General features: G+C 48.2%; 2 protein-coding genes across 1 annotated transcript in view; both read right to left on the bottom strand.

Annotated features, from left to right (window-relative positions):
- Positions 1 to 9,066, bottom strand: part of LOC138243332 (antigen WC1.1-like) — a 157,905-nt gene extending 148,839 nt beyond the window's left edge. Inside the window, exon 1 of the mRNA XM_069198895.1 lies at positions 9,009 to 9,066. Within this exon, the coding sequence (XP_069054996.1) occupies positions 9,009 to 9,066 (58 nt within the window). The remainder of the gene's footprint in view (positions 1 to 9,008) is intronic.
- Positions 1 to 17,140, bottom strand: part of LOC138242764 (zinc finger protein 271-like) — a 1,399,044-nt gene that overhangs the window by 429,322 nt on the left and 952,582 nt on the right.

The raw sequence follows: 17,140 nt of genomic DNA, 5'->3' as shown, positions 1-17,140 counted from the left end.
CTCTACACTGGAACTGCTTTGACCTGACTGCACCCTGGCCCTGTCCGTAATGAGCCCATCTGTGTATCACTGAAGGAGCCCCACAGTCCAGCTCCCGACAGACAACCTCTGCATCCTGCCAGTCAAAGTCAGAGTCGCACACTGAGGTCCAGGTGTTCTTGAGATTCACCTCAACTCTCCCAGAGCAGAGACTGTGTCCGTTCACCAGCCTCACAAAACCTGCAATAGAGAACTACAGGCTGTCAGTCTGAGCAGGTAATCTCTCACAGTGCAGCTCATTGCTCACTGTCACTGAACCTGGTGCCTGTGAGAATGAAACTTACTACCCTATGAAAATAAACCAACTTCATGTGAAAAAATTAATATCATAGACTCTCAATTTAAATCTTGACTTCTTATTGTTCCATTCATAAACAGATTTACACCTACAATTTGGCGTAGAAAATTACATTTTAGAAATACATACACTATTACAATCAATTGTACAATAATGCAGAGTGCTTTCAATAAGAATATAGATAATAGGATAGATATAGATAAAAAAAGTAGATAATAGGAAATAAATAAAAATGAAATGAAAGAGAGGAGAGTCAGAAGAAAATCTGAAAGGTCAACGTCAGATAGTTAAACCAAAACATATTTTAGGGCTGAATGTTTTTACTGAATGTAAAATTGATTGTTTTCCTCCAGAAATAATGTAGATACATGTACATCTAATAATTGTAGATGAATGTTAAACTCTGTTAAGATCAAAGACTCTAAATCATCAATCTCCACCTCTGTGCCCTAACATGTGCCTCTAAATAAGGTGTTCAGTGCATCATTACCTGTACGCTGGGGCAAATACAAGATATGAAAATCAGAGACACTAAATTAATCAGTTTGTGTAATACTACAAATCAAACTATCACCATAATTCCAGCTGTTCCACATGTTCATAGCAATAACCACAGTGCTGAAGATGCCACCTGTGGAACACATTCAACTGTACAATAAGTAAAAATAGAAACTGATCACGAATCCATCCATCCATTTTCAAACTGCTTCTTACAATTCATGATTCCCAGTGTAGCCAGGGATGTAGACTTAATAAATACAGAAGAAAAAAAACGGATCGATATCACCAAATTCACAGAAGCAGAATGGCATGTCATATACGCAAAGAAAAGATTCCCCATTGCCTGGCACTGCTGAAACAGGACTGTCTGACCTGGGCACTGACACACACTCTGGACAAGACCAGGACTGTCACAGCCTGGCACTGCTGGAGCAGGACTGTCTGACCTGGGCACTGACAGACAGTCTGGACAAGACCAGGACTGTCACAGCCTGACACTGCTGGAACAGGACAGTCAGACCTGGGCACTGACACACACTCTGGACAAGACCAGGACTGTCACAGTCTGGCACTGCTGGAGCAGGACTGTCTGACCTGGGCACTGACAGACGCTCTGGACACATCCAGGGTTGTGCTTCTCCACATGAAAGCAGATCTCAGAGAATGACACACTCTCATGGAGTTCAGCTCCACGTACGCACAGCTGGGTCTAGCAGTCAGCTCCTGGCTATGTTAGGGATTCGGTAAGAGAAACCGAAACCAGTGAATGAACCCACTTGGAGGAGCTGATAAAGCCTAGCCGTGATCCGAAGAAAGCCGTAGTCGAAGAAACGAGCCGAGAGTCCAGGGGAAGCCAGAGATCCAAACAGGGAACAAGTTAGCGAAGCCAAACCGTGATCCGAAACCGTAGACAATAGAGCAATCCGGGAGTCCAGGGGAAGCCAGAGATTCAAAACAGAGAGTGAGTACCGAAGCCAAGCCGTGATCCGAAAAACCGCTGTCAAAGGGGGAAAAAGCGTAATCCGAAAACCAAGAAAGACACAAAGCAGAAGAAGGAGTAGCGCAACTAGGAAGCTCGAAAGGAAAACCAATACTGAGCCAGGAGGTAGGAACAGACAGGTGTTTAAGTACAGGATGAGACGGGGGTGTAGTGGTGAATAAGTAAACTGATAGGTAAACTGATGGAGTAAGGCTACGCCTTCTTCTGTCTCCTCCGTTGCCGGGAGGCAGGGATCGGAACAGGCTACAGTGCATCACAAGAAAATACATGACCACCAGTGCCGTAAAGAAGTCAAAATATGGCAGAGCAGTTTAGATGTTAGATGTCTAGTCTGAAATATCAAACCTGAAATCATTAATTTACATAAATGAGCCAACAGAACTGTTTCTTCTCTATTTATATCAAAAGCTGCATTGGTTTCTTGGATTCTTAAATTCTGGGCTCATCAGAATCAGACCGACAGTCACTCCACCACCAAGGATCAGCCTTTTGGACAGCTGGTAGTGCAGCTGAACTCCACTACAGCACTGAGCCCCACAAGACCATTAAAACACACCTGAAACTGACCAGATCCACTGACACTGACACCAACATACCATTAAAACACACCTGAGACTGACCAGATCCACTGACACTGACACCAACATACCATTTAAACACACCTGAGACTGACCAGATCCACTGACACTGACACCAACATACCATTAAAACACACCTGAAACTGACCAGATCCACTGACACTGACTCCAACATACCATTAAACACACCTGAGACTGACCAGATCCACTGACACTGACACCAACATACCATTAAAACACACCTGAGACTGACCAGATCCACTGACACTGACACCAACATACCATTAAAACACACCTGAGACGGACCAGATCCACTGACACTGACACCAACATACCATTTAAACACACCTGAGACTGACCAGATCCACTGACACTGACACCAACATACCATTAAAACACATCTGAGACTGACCAGATCCACTGAAACTGACACCAACATACCATTTAAACACACCTGAGACTGACCAGATCCACTGACACTGACACCAACCTACCATTAAAACACACCTGAGACTGACCAGATCCACTGACACTGACACCAAAATACCATTAAAACACACCTGAGACTGACCAGATCCACTGACACTGACACCAACATACCATTTAAACACACCTGAGACTGACCAGATCCACTGACACTGACACCAACATACCATTAAAACACACCTGAGACTGACCAGATCCACTGACACTGACACCAACCTACCATTAAAACACACCTGAGACTGACCAGATCCACTGACACTGACACCAACATACCATTTAAACACACCTGAGACTGACCAGATCCACTGACACTGACACCAACATACCATTAAAACACACCTGAGACTGACCAGATCCACTGACACTGACACCAACCTACCATTAAAACACACCTGAGACTGACCAGATCCACTGACACTGACACCAACATACCATTTAAACACACCTGAGACTGACCAGATCCACTGACACTGACACCAACATACCATTAAAACACACCTGAGACTGACCAGATCCACTGATACTGACACCAACATACCATTAAAACACACCTGAGACTGTCCAGATCCACTGACACTGACACCAACATACCATTAAAACACACCTGAGACTGACCAGATCCACTGACACTGACACCAACATACCATTAAAACACACCTGAAACTGACCAGATCCACTGACACTGACACCAACATACCATTTAAACACACCTGAAACTGACCAGATCCACTGACACTGACACCAACATACCATTAAAACACACCTGAAACTGTCCAGATCCACTGACACTGACACCAAAATACCATTTAAACACACCTGAAACTGACCAGATCCACTGACACTGACACCAACATACCATTAAAACACACCTGAAACTGACCAGATCCACTGACACTGACACCAACATACCATTTAAATACACCTGAAACTGACCAGATCCACTGACACTGACACCAACATACCATTAAAACACACCTGAGACTGACCAGATCCACTGACACTGACACCAACATACCATTAAAACACACCTGAGACTGACCAGATCCACTGACACTGACACCAACATACCATTAAAACACACCTGAGACTGACCAGATCCACTGACACTGACACCAACCTACCATTAAAACACACCTGAGACTGACCAGATCCACTGACACTGACACCAACCTACCATTAAAACACACCTGAGACTGACCAGATCCACTGACACTGACACCAACATACCATTTAAACACACCTGAGACTGACCAGATCCACTGACACTGACACCAACATACCATTAAAACACACCTGAAACTGACCAGATCCACTGACACTGACACCAACATACCATTTAAACACACCTGAGACTGACCAGATCCACTGACACTGAGACCAACATACCATTTAAACACACCTGAAACTGACCAGATCCACTGACACTGACACCAACATACCATTTAAACACACCTGAAACTGACCAGATCCACTGACACTGACACCAACATACCATTTAAACACACCTGAAACTGACCAGATCCACTGACACTGACACCAACATACCATTAAAACACACCTGAAACTGACCAGATCCACTGACACTGACACCAACATACCATTTAAACACACCTGAAACTGACCAGATCCACTGACACTGACACCAACATACCATTTAAACACACCTGAAACTGACCAGATCCACTGACACTGACACCAAAATACCATTAAAACACCTGAAAATGAAAAGGCATTTCACCCAACAGCACAGTGGAACCACAGTAGATTGTCACTTCACCAGTGCTAAAACAGTAAAGACAAAGTGAAGTAGATACAGACTCACTGAGCACAGCCTGCCTGTTTAAACTGAACAACACTGAACAACACTGAAGTGCCTGGAGAGAGAGGATGAGCTACAGGAAGACACTTCCTGTTGTCCTGCTACATAAACACAGAGGAAACACAGAAAAAAGACACACTTAAATTAATATATAAATTTAATATAATATGTTTATAACGTATATTGCTTTTAATTATTATTATCATCATATTATCAATACTAGATTTTAATTTATTTAGTTTTAATTAAATGGATCATGATGATGGACTCTAGATCAGTGGAGGAGTTTTCATTGTCCTCAAGCTGGAGACTGGAGAGAGTCTCTGTCTCTTACCTGAACACCTCACTCCAGCATCAGAGTCATGACTCAAGCCCCAGTCTTTCACTTCAATGTTTCGACAGTCCCTCAGCGCAGACTCAGACCCGCTGCAGGAAACCCCACCCAACAGGACTGATCCAGACCCTGGTCCGAAGTGAGCTCCTCCTGGTGCTGATACAGCAGATCCACAGCCCAGCTGTCTGCACACCACTGCAGCATCATCCAGATCCCAGCCAAAGTCAGCTACTGTCCCCCACTCTCCACCATGATACACCTCCACTGTCCCCTCACAGGGACTGGCTCCATTCACCAGCCTCACATCAGCACTGCCTGCGGAGAGAGAGAAACAATCCCTATCACCATGTCTACAGGATATTTTTATATTAAGACATTTTAGAAATACACCTGGAATTTTTATTTGGTTTTACCTGTTTGATTGGATTGCTAGTCTCTCCCATGGGGAACAAGAGACAGTGGAGTGACAGGAAGTCCACCAGCAGCCATCTTACCTCTCCCTCCACACACCTGTGTCCAGATCCTGTTATATATCTCTCTGTCCATATCACTGTGTGACTGCAGAGGGCTGTTCTGCTATGGTTACTACAGTGGACAGTGGCTGTAAAGACTGTGCTCATGTGTTTCTAAAAGCTGTGGTTAGTACAGTGGTCAGTGGCTGTAATGAGTGTGTTCCTGTGTTTCTGGGAGTTGTGGTCAGTACAGTGGTCAGTAGCTGTAATTACGGTGTTCCTGTGTTTCTGGAAAATGTGGTCAGGACAGTGGCTGTAATGATTGTGCTCCTGTGTTTCTGGAAGTGGTCAGTTGGCTGTAATGATGGTCTTCCTGTGTTTGAGGAAGCTGTGGTCAGTAGAGTGGACAATGGCTGTAAAGACCATGTCCTTCAGTTTCTAGAAGCTGTGGTCAGTACAGTGGTCAGTGGCTGTAATTACTGTGTTCCTGTGTTTCTAGAAGCTGTGGTCAGAGTGGACAGTGGTTGTAATGACGATGTTCCTGTGTTTCTGGGAGCTGTGGTCAGTATAGTGGACAATGACTGTAATGATGGTGTTCTGGGTTTCTGGAAGCTGTGGTCAGTACAGTGGACAGTGGCTGTGGTGTCAGAAGGCTGAATGACTGAAACCAGGTTTGGTGTATCTGGTGTATCTGGGTCTCAGGCTCCACATGTACTTAGCAGTGCACACTGACCACATGTCTGTATCAGACACTGATTTAAACACTGATAAGTCTTTTTAATGGTCTACATTGAAAATAAGTTATAAAATCCAAAACAGAATCAATAAAAATATTTTCTTAATAGATGGATGCTTCACAACTTGTGCTGCAATATGTGAAGTGTAATGCTGCAGAAAGATGGAAAATCTGCAGCAGGAGATATAATTGAAACCCAGGCGCGGGACTTTGAGCTCTTTCAGAGTTTGAATGATCAGGGAGTAACAGTGTTTAAAAACACACTGATCTCTGTTAATACACTAGTCTGTTATTATACCTGTTAGAGAGGGCAGAATTGAGCACAATGAAATAAACAACCCCTGGTAAATATTTTGAAGATGTTGTATTATTGTTAAAACATTTATATTCCATTTTGTTTGCAAATGGGAAAATTTCCTAGCACATGACCCAAATTACAACCAAAATTTTGTATTTTATTATTGTGGTAATAGATAAGGGATTGTCAAGTTGTACAACATTTGTGATAAGGTTGCTAAATATCTACAATATTAATAGTTATAATAATTATATGTTAGTACTTAAAAAACATTATCCTTAGTCTGTGTTGTGTGTAATAGTGTATAACTGCATATAAAACTATTAATACAGCATTAATAGAAAATAGTTTAAAAAACATATAAGCTGAATTAATATTATGATTAATTGTAGAGGTGAAATTCTTGTTAATACTGCAAATTGTTTATTATTTTTCCTTATTTATAGCACCAGAATAAAATCAATTATAATTTTAAGGAATATCCATAAAGCTGAGTTTTAAATTAAACAGAAAAGCACTTCTGCATGCTGTGGTCACTACGGCGGGCAGTGGCTGTAATAACTGTAGAACCTCAGATGGCTGGTCCTGGGTTCCAGGAGACTGTGGTCACTGTACTGGACACTGTACTAACTCTGTGGCTTCCAAGTCCTGGGACCAGTGTTTCTGTGTTACTGGGACCTGTGGTCACAACAGTGGTCAGAGGCTGACAGGTACTTCACATGTTGTGCTGAAATGTGTGTGAGGTGTATATTCCCATTGTCTGTATATGAATTATTGACAATGATTTTCTAGCCTTTACCTGCCAACATCTAAACTTAACACATGATCATCAGATTAAATTATATTAAAGAACAACATTTTTCAAAAATACCAGACAGGTTTAACATATAGGCACAGATACATTTATTATGATGTTGTCCTGAGCAACTGCTCAAAAATCTAAACTTGAGTCCTGTGATTACGAATTAATTTTTAAATATTGCATTTGTATGATAACATGTAATTAAATATTTAATTTGTATAACTCATACTTATATAATTGCATTTGATAATAATTTCAGATTTCGAATGTAGTCAAAAACAATAAAGCATTCTTATTAAAACTTCACAATTTACAAAAAAAAACCTGTCATTAGATAACTAACCTAAAAACACAAAATAAGTTATTTAGCTGTTAAATAATAGACAAATCCTGTATAAACACAAAACACAACTACCATTTTTTAATTCTTGCTGTAATGCCACAATGTCTTGTAGTTGTTAAATTATTAATGTTACACCTCAGTTTCTGATGAGACCCCAGTTAATAATAATACACCTACAATACTAAGAATTTTCACAATTGTGTTAATATTTTTCATTTTATAACTTATAAAGCAATAAAGAATGTAACTTTTATCAGCCTGTCCTTTTCAATGTGAAAACAAGCAAACCTGGTCTTTATGAACCAGGTAATACATATATCAGTTTTATTTTAATACTATAAAAATACAAGAGCTAATTGTCCTATGACTGAAAATGTTTTACATTTTCAAAATGTAATTGTAAGTCTTTAAAATGAAGAATTCACACTCATAACTTCCTATCATATTGGAACACATATTCTTATAACACCTAGAGGAACTACTTGTTTTCACAGCAACTGAATATCACACAGCCTAACGATAGAAACCTGGACTGTCTGAATACACCAAAGATATAATGGCAGCATTAAAACTCCAGTCTTATTTCTCTAGCATAAACACTTTAGGTGGTAATAACACATTTACTGTATATCTATTAATTCATCAGTCTGTAATAATTTAATATGAGTCACAATAATAATTCACTATTTAAAAACACGTGTATCTCTATTAATGCACCAGTCTGTAATAAGACAATACAGAGGAGTCAGAATTGAACACAATAAAATAATAAACAACCCAGGGTATTTCTGAATCATCCTGTATAATATGATATTATTCTAGAAACATTTTTTATTGCTCACACTTTTTTTGTTTTCGAGTAGATGAAGACTTTTTCACATGTCACAGCATATCACTCAAATTATCACTTATATATAAAGTTTATTATTACAGTAACAAGTAAGTTAAATAACTTTTTAAAGATTTTATACACTCCATTTTTTCACAAATTATCAATAGAGGGTGATAATGGCCAGCTTCTGCTCTATCCATCTATAACATTATTATTATATAATGTTTAGAAATCTTAAGAATATTTAAATAAAATCCAATAAAAATTAAAAGCAACTAATTATATTTAGACACAACTAATTATATTTCCTTACTTACAGACCAAGATAAAATACAGTTATAATATTTTTTATGAATACCCACAAACTGAATGTAAAATTAACATTTAAAAATTGTTCAACCCACTTATTGCTCCATTTACATCAAAACTTTACTTAATTTAATTCCAGTTGTTGTCTGTCTGTCTGGACAGGAGAAGACTGGTCACTTACTGGCTGAGCTGTGCAGCACCAGGACAGCGAGAGAGAAGATGGACAGGCAGCTCTCCATTGTCATCAGGACAGAGTGCAGCTGAGACCCCTGTCTTCACCCCTGAGCCCACAGGGCAACTGAGCTGCTGCTCCACACCCCGGACCCCCAGTAACAACACAGCCCCCCGCCCCGCCAATCACACACAGCACTGCCTTTTCAGACTGACAGCAGGAACCTCTCACACAGGCGGGACGCCAATCACACAGGGCCCTTTCAGTCTTCTCCATATATATCAGAGACACATCACTGTTTCCTCTCCCTGAAGACACTCCCAGCAGCGCGGAGGAGAGGAGAGACAGGAGCAGCTCTCCTGTCTCACTGGAGGAAACACAGATACAGATACAGACAGCAGGGCCGCAGGTGCTACAGGGGCAGGAAGAGATCAGATATTAAACAAAAAAAAATCTTTGCAGTTCTAGACAAGTATTATAATTGAAAATCAGTATCAAGATAATCAATTATGTATATATGGTCCTGTAATTCTTGCTGTCTGTATCAGGAAGTGTCTAGAACGTGGTTCTGTCTTGCTGTCTGTGTCAGGCAGTGTCCAGTGACTGGTGTCCTGAATATGGTCCTGTCTTGCTGTCTGTGTCAGGCAGTGTCCAGTGACTGGTGTCCTGGATATGGTCCTGTAATTCTTGCTGTCTGTATCAGGAAGTGTCTAGAACGTGGTCCTGTCTTTCTGTCTGTGTAAGGCAGTGTCCAGTGACTGGTGTCCTGAATATGGTCCTGTCTTGCTGTCTGTGTCAGGCAGTGTCCAATGACTGGTGTCCTGCAGTGACTCACAGAGTTGTTGTGTCTCCAGACAGTAATGTCTTCTGGTCATGGTCAAGGGCAGTGTGAGGAGAGCCTGTGTTCAAGGTGGCAGTGAGGTCACTCGGGTCAGCACAGGAATACGGAGACAAGGTGGACTGAATAAGAACTGGCTGTCCTGTGACTGTGATCAATAATTTAAATTAAAAAGAAAGAAAAGCCCAGCAGTGATTGTCCCTTATGTACTGAGCCTGGTGGACAGCAGCTCTTTCAGTTTAGTCCCTCAGACCCTGAGTCTGTCTCTGCGCAGCTCCAGTCCACACAGATGTTCCAACCAATCCAGCTGTGGCCCCAGTGTCTCTCTGTGTGGAGCCGACTGCATGACTGAGACTCTCTAACAGCACAGTGGAGCTGAACTGATACTGATACACTGATACACCACCAGTCTGAACAGTGTGAGGGCACAGCTCACATCCTCTTCCTTATTATTATAGGTAGTAGTAGCAGTAGTAGTAGCAGTAGTATCAGTGGCAGCAGCAGTTGTGGTAGCAGTAGTAGTATTAGCAGTTATGCTGTATTTAAACTCTCCTGTTCAATATAGCAGAGTTCTTGTGTTACAGCTTCACCATAATAGCTGCAGCAGCAGGAGCCACAGAGCAGGAGTCAGTTTCAAATTAGAAAAAGCAACAAAATTATAAAAAAAAGTTCAGTCCTTGTTAATACAGCGGTGATTTAAGGCAGAGCTTCACTGGAGCCTCAGGTCAGACCCTGCAGTGAGTGTGTGGTTTGTGCTCCTCCGACCTCTTCCAGCACAGGAAGCCAGGCTGTACTGTGAGGCTGTGGGTGTCAGTGTGATGAGGCAGCTGAGAGCTGAGCTGTACAGAGAGACACACAGGGAGCCCAATATTCAGAGCTCCAGTGCTGCACAGGGAGACACAGGAGAGTCCAGTGTTCAGAGCTCTACAGGGTGACTGGTCCTCTCCCCACACAGTTCTCTCATGGTGTCTCTCAGGGCTGAACAGGAGGGGCTGTTCTTGTCAGAATGGAGGCTGACTCTCAGAGCTCCAGTGTCAGTATGAGCAGAAGCCCTCAGACCTGACTGCTGCCAGAGCCTCTGAGCCTGAGTGGCCATGATCCTGAGCTCCTCAGCAGCTGAGAAAAGCCTCCTGTCTCCTGTGGTCACAGTGTGGTTGAACACCTGCACTGTCTTCCTGCTCCTTCTCCTCTCTCTCCCCCTTTCTGTCTCTCTAGCAGTGTGTGCTCTTATCTGTCCATCTCTCTCTCCTCTTCTCTCACTCTGACAGCCTGTGCAGAGTATCTGAAGGGGATGTTACATTGCTTGGCAAAGGAAAAGACTTCTCAGAGGCAGAATAAAAAAAAAATCTTTATCTCCTCTCAGTCAGATTCACAGCTCAGACTCACACACAGAGCTCTGGGACCCTCAGTACTTTACACAAATTCCTACCTCCTGAGCAGACAGAAACTCATCTCCATCCTTCTCTTTATCCTGACAATCCAGAACCAGAGGACATTCAGACAATCAGTGCTGCTACATGAACAATATCAGACAGAATAGCCTGGACTCAGGTCACATCTCCCCCTTTTCCTGTTCCTCACAGCCTCTTAGAGACAGAGCAGCAGAGCTCCTGGTTCCCCTCTCTGTGAACTGGGCTCAGGGGTCACTGATCTGGCAGCTGTGGGCTCTGTTCCAGGTCAGGAGCAAGAAGCTTCTATTAACCCTTTCCAGGACCTCCAGCCCTTCAGTATTACTGCCCTGATTCGTTGTCTTTACTGTAAGTCAGCCTCAATCCCTCTGTCAGAAGTGTTTTACTGAAAATTGAGCAATATGTGATTATCTATTATTATTTTTACTGATTTAATGAACAGCAGTATTGCTTCTCTTATAAATGTAATATGATTAGCAGCAGCAGCAGCAGACTGATGGTCTTGTCTACAATAGTGACTAGTTGACCAGTCTGTACCTTTGAGCAGTGAGACTCAGATCACATAGAAGACCTGTCTGTGTGTGATTCCACACCAGCACTGGGATTCAGCGTCTCCCACATGTCTCTCACGGAGAGACTTATAAATATACAGATAAAGAGAGTCTGATAACAGTTAAACAGTTAAATAAATAATCAAACTGACAGCTTGAGTGGAAATAAAACCAGGAGATGCTTTTCAACCTCCAGGATCAGGAGTCTGATCCTCCTTGCTTCTATTCTGTGGAGATTCGTGTAAAACGCTTAAAAGCGCTTATTACAGGGACTTGTGCCCTTTCTCTTCTGCTCTACGGAAGTATGCTATACAACTCATTAGTCTGTGAAGTAAACTATTTTTTTGGTTAAATGAATTTCATTTCTCGGTTTGTCGCTCTCCTTCTCCAACTGTTATTCGCTTCTCTTCACAGCCCGGTGTGTTTTAGAGATGTTATATCTGTAAGAAAAGCCCCCCCGGGCTCCGGACAGGAGTCTCCTCCAGCGGAGACGCGCTCTGCTCTGTCAGAAAGAGCGCTGTGACGTCACAGACACCAGCCAGAGCGCCGGGATCAGGGAGCAAGACCGCTGGGAGGTGCGCTGAGAGCACGGAGGAGAGATATTGATCACTTATCTATCGACAACCAATTAATTCAACTGAAGGATCATGGAATAATCGATTAACTTCACTGATTGGTGAGTACTGATTCTTTTCTTGACCCTGTTTAAATATCTAGAAAACAGTCAATAAAGACTGTATCGATCAATTACTATAGTGCGTTTAGTGTTAATAATGTTCAATCCGAAAGTAAACAATGATTATTCATATTGTTATTTAGATAACTGTATCCGAGATCTAGAAAATTATATTCCAAGTTGATAAATGTATGTAGTAACAGTTAATTGCATTTTTCCAGTGTTTATAAACCATAAGTATATATTGTAACGCCCTCGCCTGGTGGTGAGGAGGAAGCGCCCCTAGGCGCTCGTAGTACCGCTGGGCATGCTGGGAGTGGTAGCCGGGAAGAGTCTGAGGGTCAGCACGATGACCAGCGGCTGACCCTACCTGTGTAAATAATGTCCTAGTAATTCTAGTGCCCTGTGTAGTCCTGTAAAAGTAGAGTGTGTTGTTAGGTAATTACCACCCTAAATGTGTGTACGTGTTCGTCAGTCTCCTCATGTGTGTGTGTAGATCCTGTGTTTGGTTTTGGTGTGGTTGTAAAATAAAGCCAGTGCTTGGTTAATCGCGTCTCCACTGTTCTTTAGTTCTGAAAAAGAACCTGCAAAACGCTACATTGGTGTCAGAGCGGGGTGGGATAGCCCTTTGCCGGGGACGGTGATTTAAGCGGGGGAGAGTGTAACGCTTACGGCCGACAAGCAGTGTGTGTAAGAGCCAGCGTACCAGAGCGGGTGACGTCACCGCCCTTCCCTGTGATAGCAGGACCACAGCTACTGGGCTGTGGTGAGATCTCTCTTTAGCTCACGGGGCTAGGTCGCTGCAGAGAGACGCGGAAGTCCCGGGTTCGAGCCTCCAGTCGGGATGGGGCCGACCAGATGCGGCAAGGGCGCCCGCCTGAGCCCCCGTTGCGTTACATTGGTGTCAGAAGCGGGCAGAATGAACAACTCGTGGCAGACACTACCCGATTCCATAAAGCGCCGGCTGACGCTGGAAGACGCAGAACCCATCGGCGGCGCACATAGGGAGCCTGAGCAACTCCTGGGTGCGACAGGTGGCCACAGCCCTTACCAGGGCTACCCAGTAGTGGTCCCGCCAGTAGAATTGGGGCGGCCGCCCCGGAGAGAGGATGCCCTCGCTGCCGGAGCCGATCAGCGATTCCCACACCCATCGGCGCGGGTGCGACCAGGTCGCTACGATGGTGAGGCGCCTTGGGAGACCTATGAGGCGCAGTTCCAGCTCGCGGCCCGGACGAATGGCTGGAGCCGGGCGGAGATGGCCGGCCACCTGGCGGCGGCGCTGGAAGGAGCGGCCTGCCAGGTGCTCCTGGACGTCCCGGAGGAGGACAGAGGTGACTACACGGCGCTGGCAGCAGCCCTCCAGCTGCGCTTCGGTGTAGAGGAGGCGCCGGACTTGATGCGGGAGAGGCTGGCCCTGCGGCGGCGCCGACCAGGAGAGCGACTGGGCCCGGTCGCCGCGGATGTCATGTTCCTCGCCCGCCGAGGATACCCAACTTTACCCCGGAAGGCGCAGCGGGAGATGGCTCTCCAGGCCTTTCTCAAGGCCCTCTCGCCCGAGGAGCTGCGGCGCCACGTGCAGCTGGCCGCGCCAACATCGCTGGAGCAGGCCTTGGCCCTTGCTACACGGGCTGAGGTAGTGTTCGGGGTGACTGGCAGCGCCAGCAGACGCAGTGCGCCCTGCCGGCTGACCGAGGCGGCGACGGAGAAATCCAGCGAGGGGGAAGAGGAGCCAGCCCGTGCAGCGACCGCCGCGGAACAGCCCCGCACGCTGATTTGCGACCGCTGCGGGAAAAGAGGACACCGAGCCCGGGTCTGCCGGGCACCCGAACCTCGCTCTCCCCGATCGGCGTCGGGAAACGGGAACGGGGCGGCTCAGCGCGGGGAAGGCCGCCCTTGAACACCTCAACCCCCGCTCCGGAGAGCGCTGTAAAAACCGGCGCCCCTCACGCCACCGTGGGGCGAGTCGGCTGTAGCCGGGGCCTGTACCTCCACTGCCGGATTGAGGACCAACCCTGCCTGGCCCTACTCGACACCGGTTCATCAGTGACCTTACTTCGGCCGGGCGTCCTCCCCGACACCGAGGGCACCAACCCCCCAGGATGGGAGGCCTCCAGCCTGCGGCTGAGGACCGTGACGGGACAGCTCGCTGCAGTCCGGGGGAAACGGGTGCTTGCCTTCCGTCTGGGTGCAGCGACGGTGCGCCACCCCTGCTACCTTGCACCCATCCAGGAGGACTGCATTCTGGGGCTGGACCTACTGCAGCGAGTGGGGGCCAGGTTGGACTTGGACCGGCAGGAGTTGGTGTGGCAGGGGGAGCGACTGCACCTGGTGGAGGACAGGTCCGGCGAAGGCCGAGGGACGCGGGCTTGCCGGAGCCGGGGGAACAAGAGGCAGCGGCGGCGGCGGCGGCGTCAGTCGCCGGGGCAGACCAGGCCTGCGAGCCGGGGAGCGAGCGTGCCGGATCCTGCCCCTGAGTCGGCCGGGGGGCCAGACAAGGCGGCGGCGGGGGCCGAGCGTTGCGTGGAAGCGAAGCGTGCCGTTGAGGACCTCTTCCAGCGGAGCTGCGAGGGCCTCGATCAGGACCAGCGGCAGCGGCTCCAGGAGCTACTCGCCCAGAACGAAGACCTCTTTGCGGCGAGGGATGAGGACTGCACCCGCACTGCCCTGGTCCAACACGAGATCAACACCGGCGACGCTCGGCCCATCCGCATCCCACCAGGACGCATGGTCCACGCCAAGCGGACCGCCGCCGAGGAAAAGATCCGGGAGATGGCCGCAGCGGGGGTGATTGAGCCCTCCGCGAGCCCGTGGTCGGCGCCAGCCGTACTGGTTAAAAAAAAAAGACGGCTCGTGGAGGTTCTGCGTCAACTACCGCAAGCTGAATGAGGTCACCCGGAAAGATTCCTACCCCCTGCCGAGGATAGATGACGCCCTGGACTACATCACCGGGTCGACCTGGTTCAGCTCCCTGGACCTCCGCTGCGGCTACTGGCAGGTACCGCTTGCTCCCGATGCTCGCCCGAAGACGGCCTTTTCCATCGGCCAGGGCCTCTGGCAGTTTACTGTCATGCCTTTTGGCCTGTGCAATGCCCCGGCGACGTTCGAGAGGCTGATGGAGAGGGTGCTGGCATCGGTCCCGCGGAACCAGTGCGTGTCATATCTGGACGATCTGCTGGTTCATGCACGGAGTTTCGACCAGGCCTTGACGAACCTCCAGGCGGTGCTGGCCTGCATCCGCCGTGCTGGCCTGAGGCTCAACCCCCGCAAGTGCGAGCTCCTGCGGCGGGAGGTGACCTTCCTGGGACATGTTGTTGGACCGCGAGGGGTGGCTACGGACCCAGGTAAGGTCGCCGCAGTGAGGGGCTGGCCGACTCCACGCACCGTCGCGGAGCTCCGCAGCTTTCTGGGGTTGGCCTCGTACTATCGGAGGTTCGTCCGGGACTTTGCCAGCATCGCCGCCCCGCTGCACCGCCTCACCGACAAGGGCCGCCGTTTTGACTGGGACTCGGGCTGTGAGACTGCCTTTGGCCGGTTGCGCGAAGCTCTGGTGGGGGCCCCCGTGCTGGCCTACCCCGACCCGCGGTTGCCGTATATTCTCGACACCGACGCGAGTGACTCGGGGGTGGGGGCGGTGTTGGCGCAGGAGGGGCCGGATGGGGAGCGCGTAGTGGCCTACTACAGTCGGGCTCTGACTAGGCCTGAGCGGAACTACTGCGTGACCCGTCGCGAGCTGCTGGCGGTGATGGCGGCGGTCCACCATTTCAGGCCGTACCTGTTCGGGACCCGGTTCCGGTTGAGGACCGACCATGCGTCCCTCACCTGGCTGCTCCACTTTAAGGAGCCAGAGGGACAGATGGCGCGATGGATAGAGATCCTGCAGGAGTACGACTTCACTGTCGTGCACCGTGCGGGGTCTCGCCATCTCAATGCCGACGCTCTCTCGCGGCGCCCCTGCGAGGCCGCGGACTGCCATCACTGCACCCGGCGGGAGCAGCGTGAGGAGGCTGTCCGCACCGTGGCGGGGGTGAGCGCCGCGGCCACGGCCCGGGAGGGGCCGCTGGGGGTGGGCCTGCCAGACCTGGCGCAGCGTCAGGCAGCTGATCCTGACGTGGGCCCGGTGCTCCGCTGGAGGGCAGCAGGAGTGCGGCCTACACGAGAGGAGCTCGCCCCGCACCCGAAGTCCGTCAAGGCCCTCTGTGCCCTGTGGGAGGCCTTGGAGGTAAAGGACGGGGTGCTGCGCCGGGGGTGGCGGGTACCCTCCAGTGGCGAGGTACGGTGGCAGCTAGTGGTGCCTCGGTCGCTCCGCGGGGCGGTGCTCCGAGCGGTGCACGGCCAACCGGGTGTGGGGCACTTCGGCGGTAAAAAAACCCTGCAGCGTCTCCGAGGCCATTTTTATTGGGGTCTTTGCCACCGGGACGTGGATCGGTACTGCCGAACGTGTGCGGTGTGCGTGGCGCAGAAGGGTCCCCCCGAGCGCTCTCGGGCCCCCCTCCAACAACACCAGGTGGGGGCTCCTATGGAGCGGGTGGGAGTGGACGTTTTGGGCCCGTTTCCGCGCACCGAGGCCGGGAACCGCTACGTCTTGGTGGCTATGGATTACTTTACGAAGTGGCCGGAGGCCTACGCCCTCCCGGACCAGAGTGCCCCCACGGTGGCCGATGCACTGC

The sequence above is a fragment of the Lepisosteus oculatus genome, chromosome 14 (assembly GCF_040954835.1).
Source record: "Lepisosteus oculatus isolate fLepOcu1 chromosome 14, fLepOcu1.hap2, whole genome shotgun sequence".
In the NCBI taxonomy this organism is placed as follows: Eukaryota; Metazoa; Chordata; class Actinopteri; order Semionotiformes; family Lepisosteidae; genus Lepisosteus; species Lepisosteus oculatus.
The sequence above is the reverse complement of the archived record's forward strand: the minus strand, read 5'-3'. Positions and strand labels throughout refer to the sequence as shown.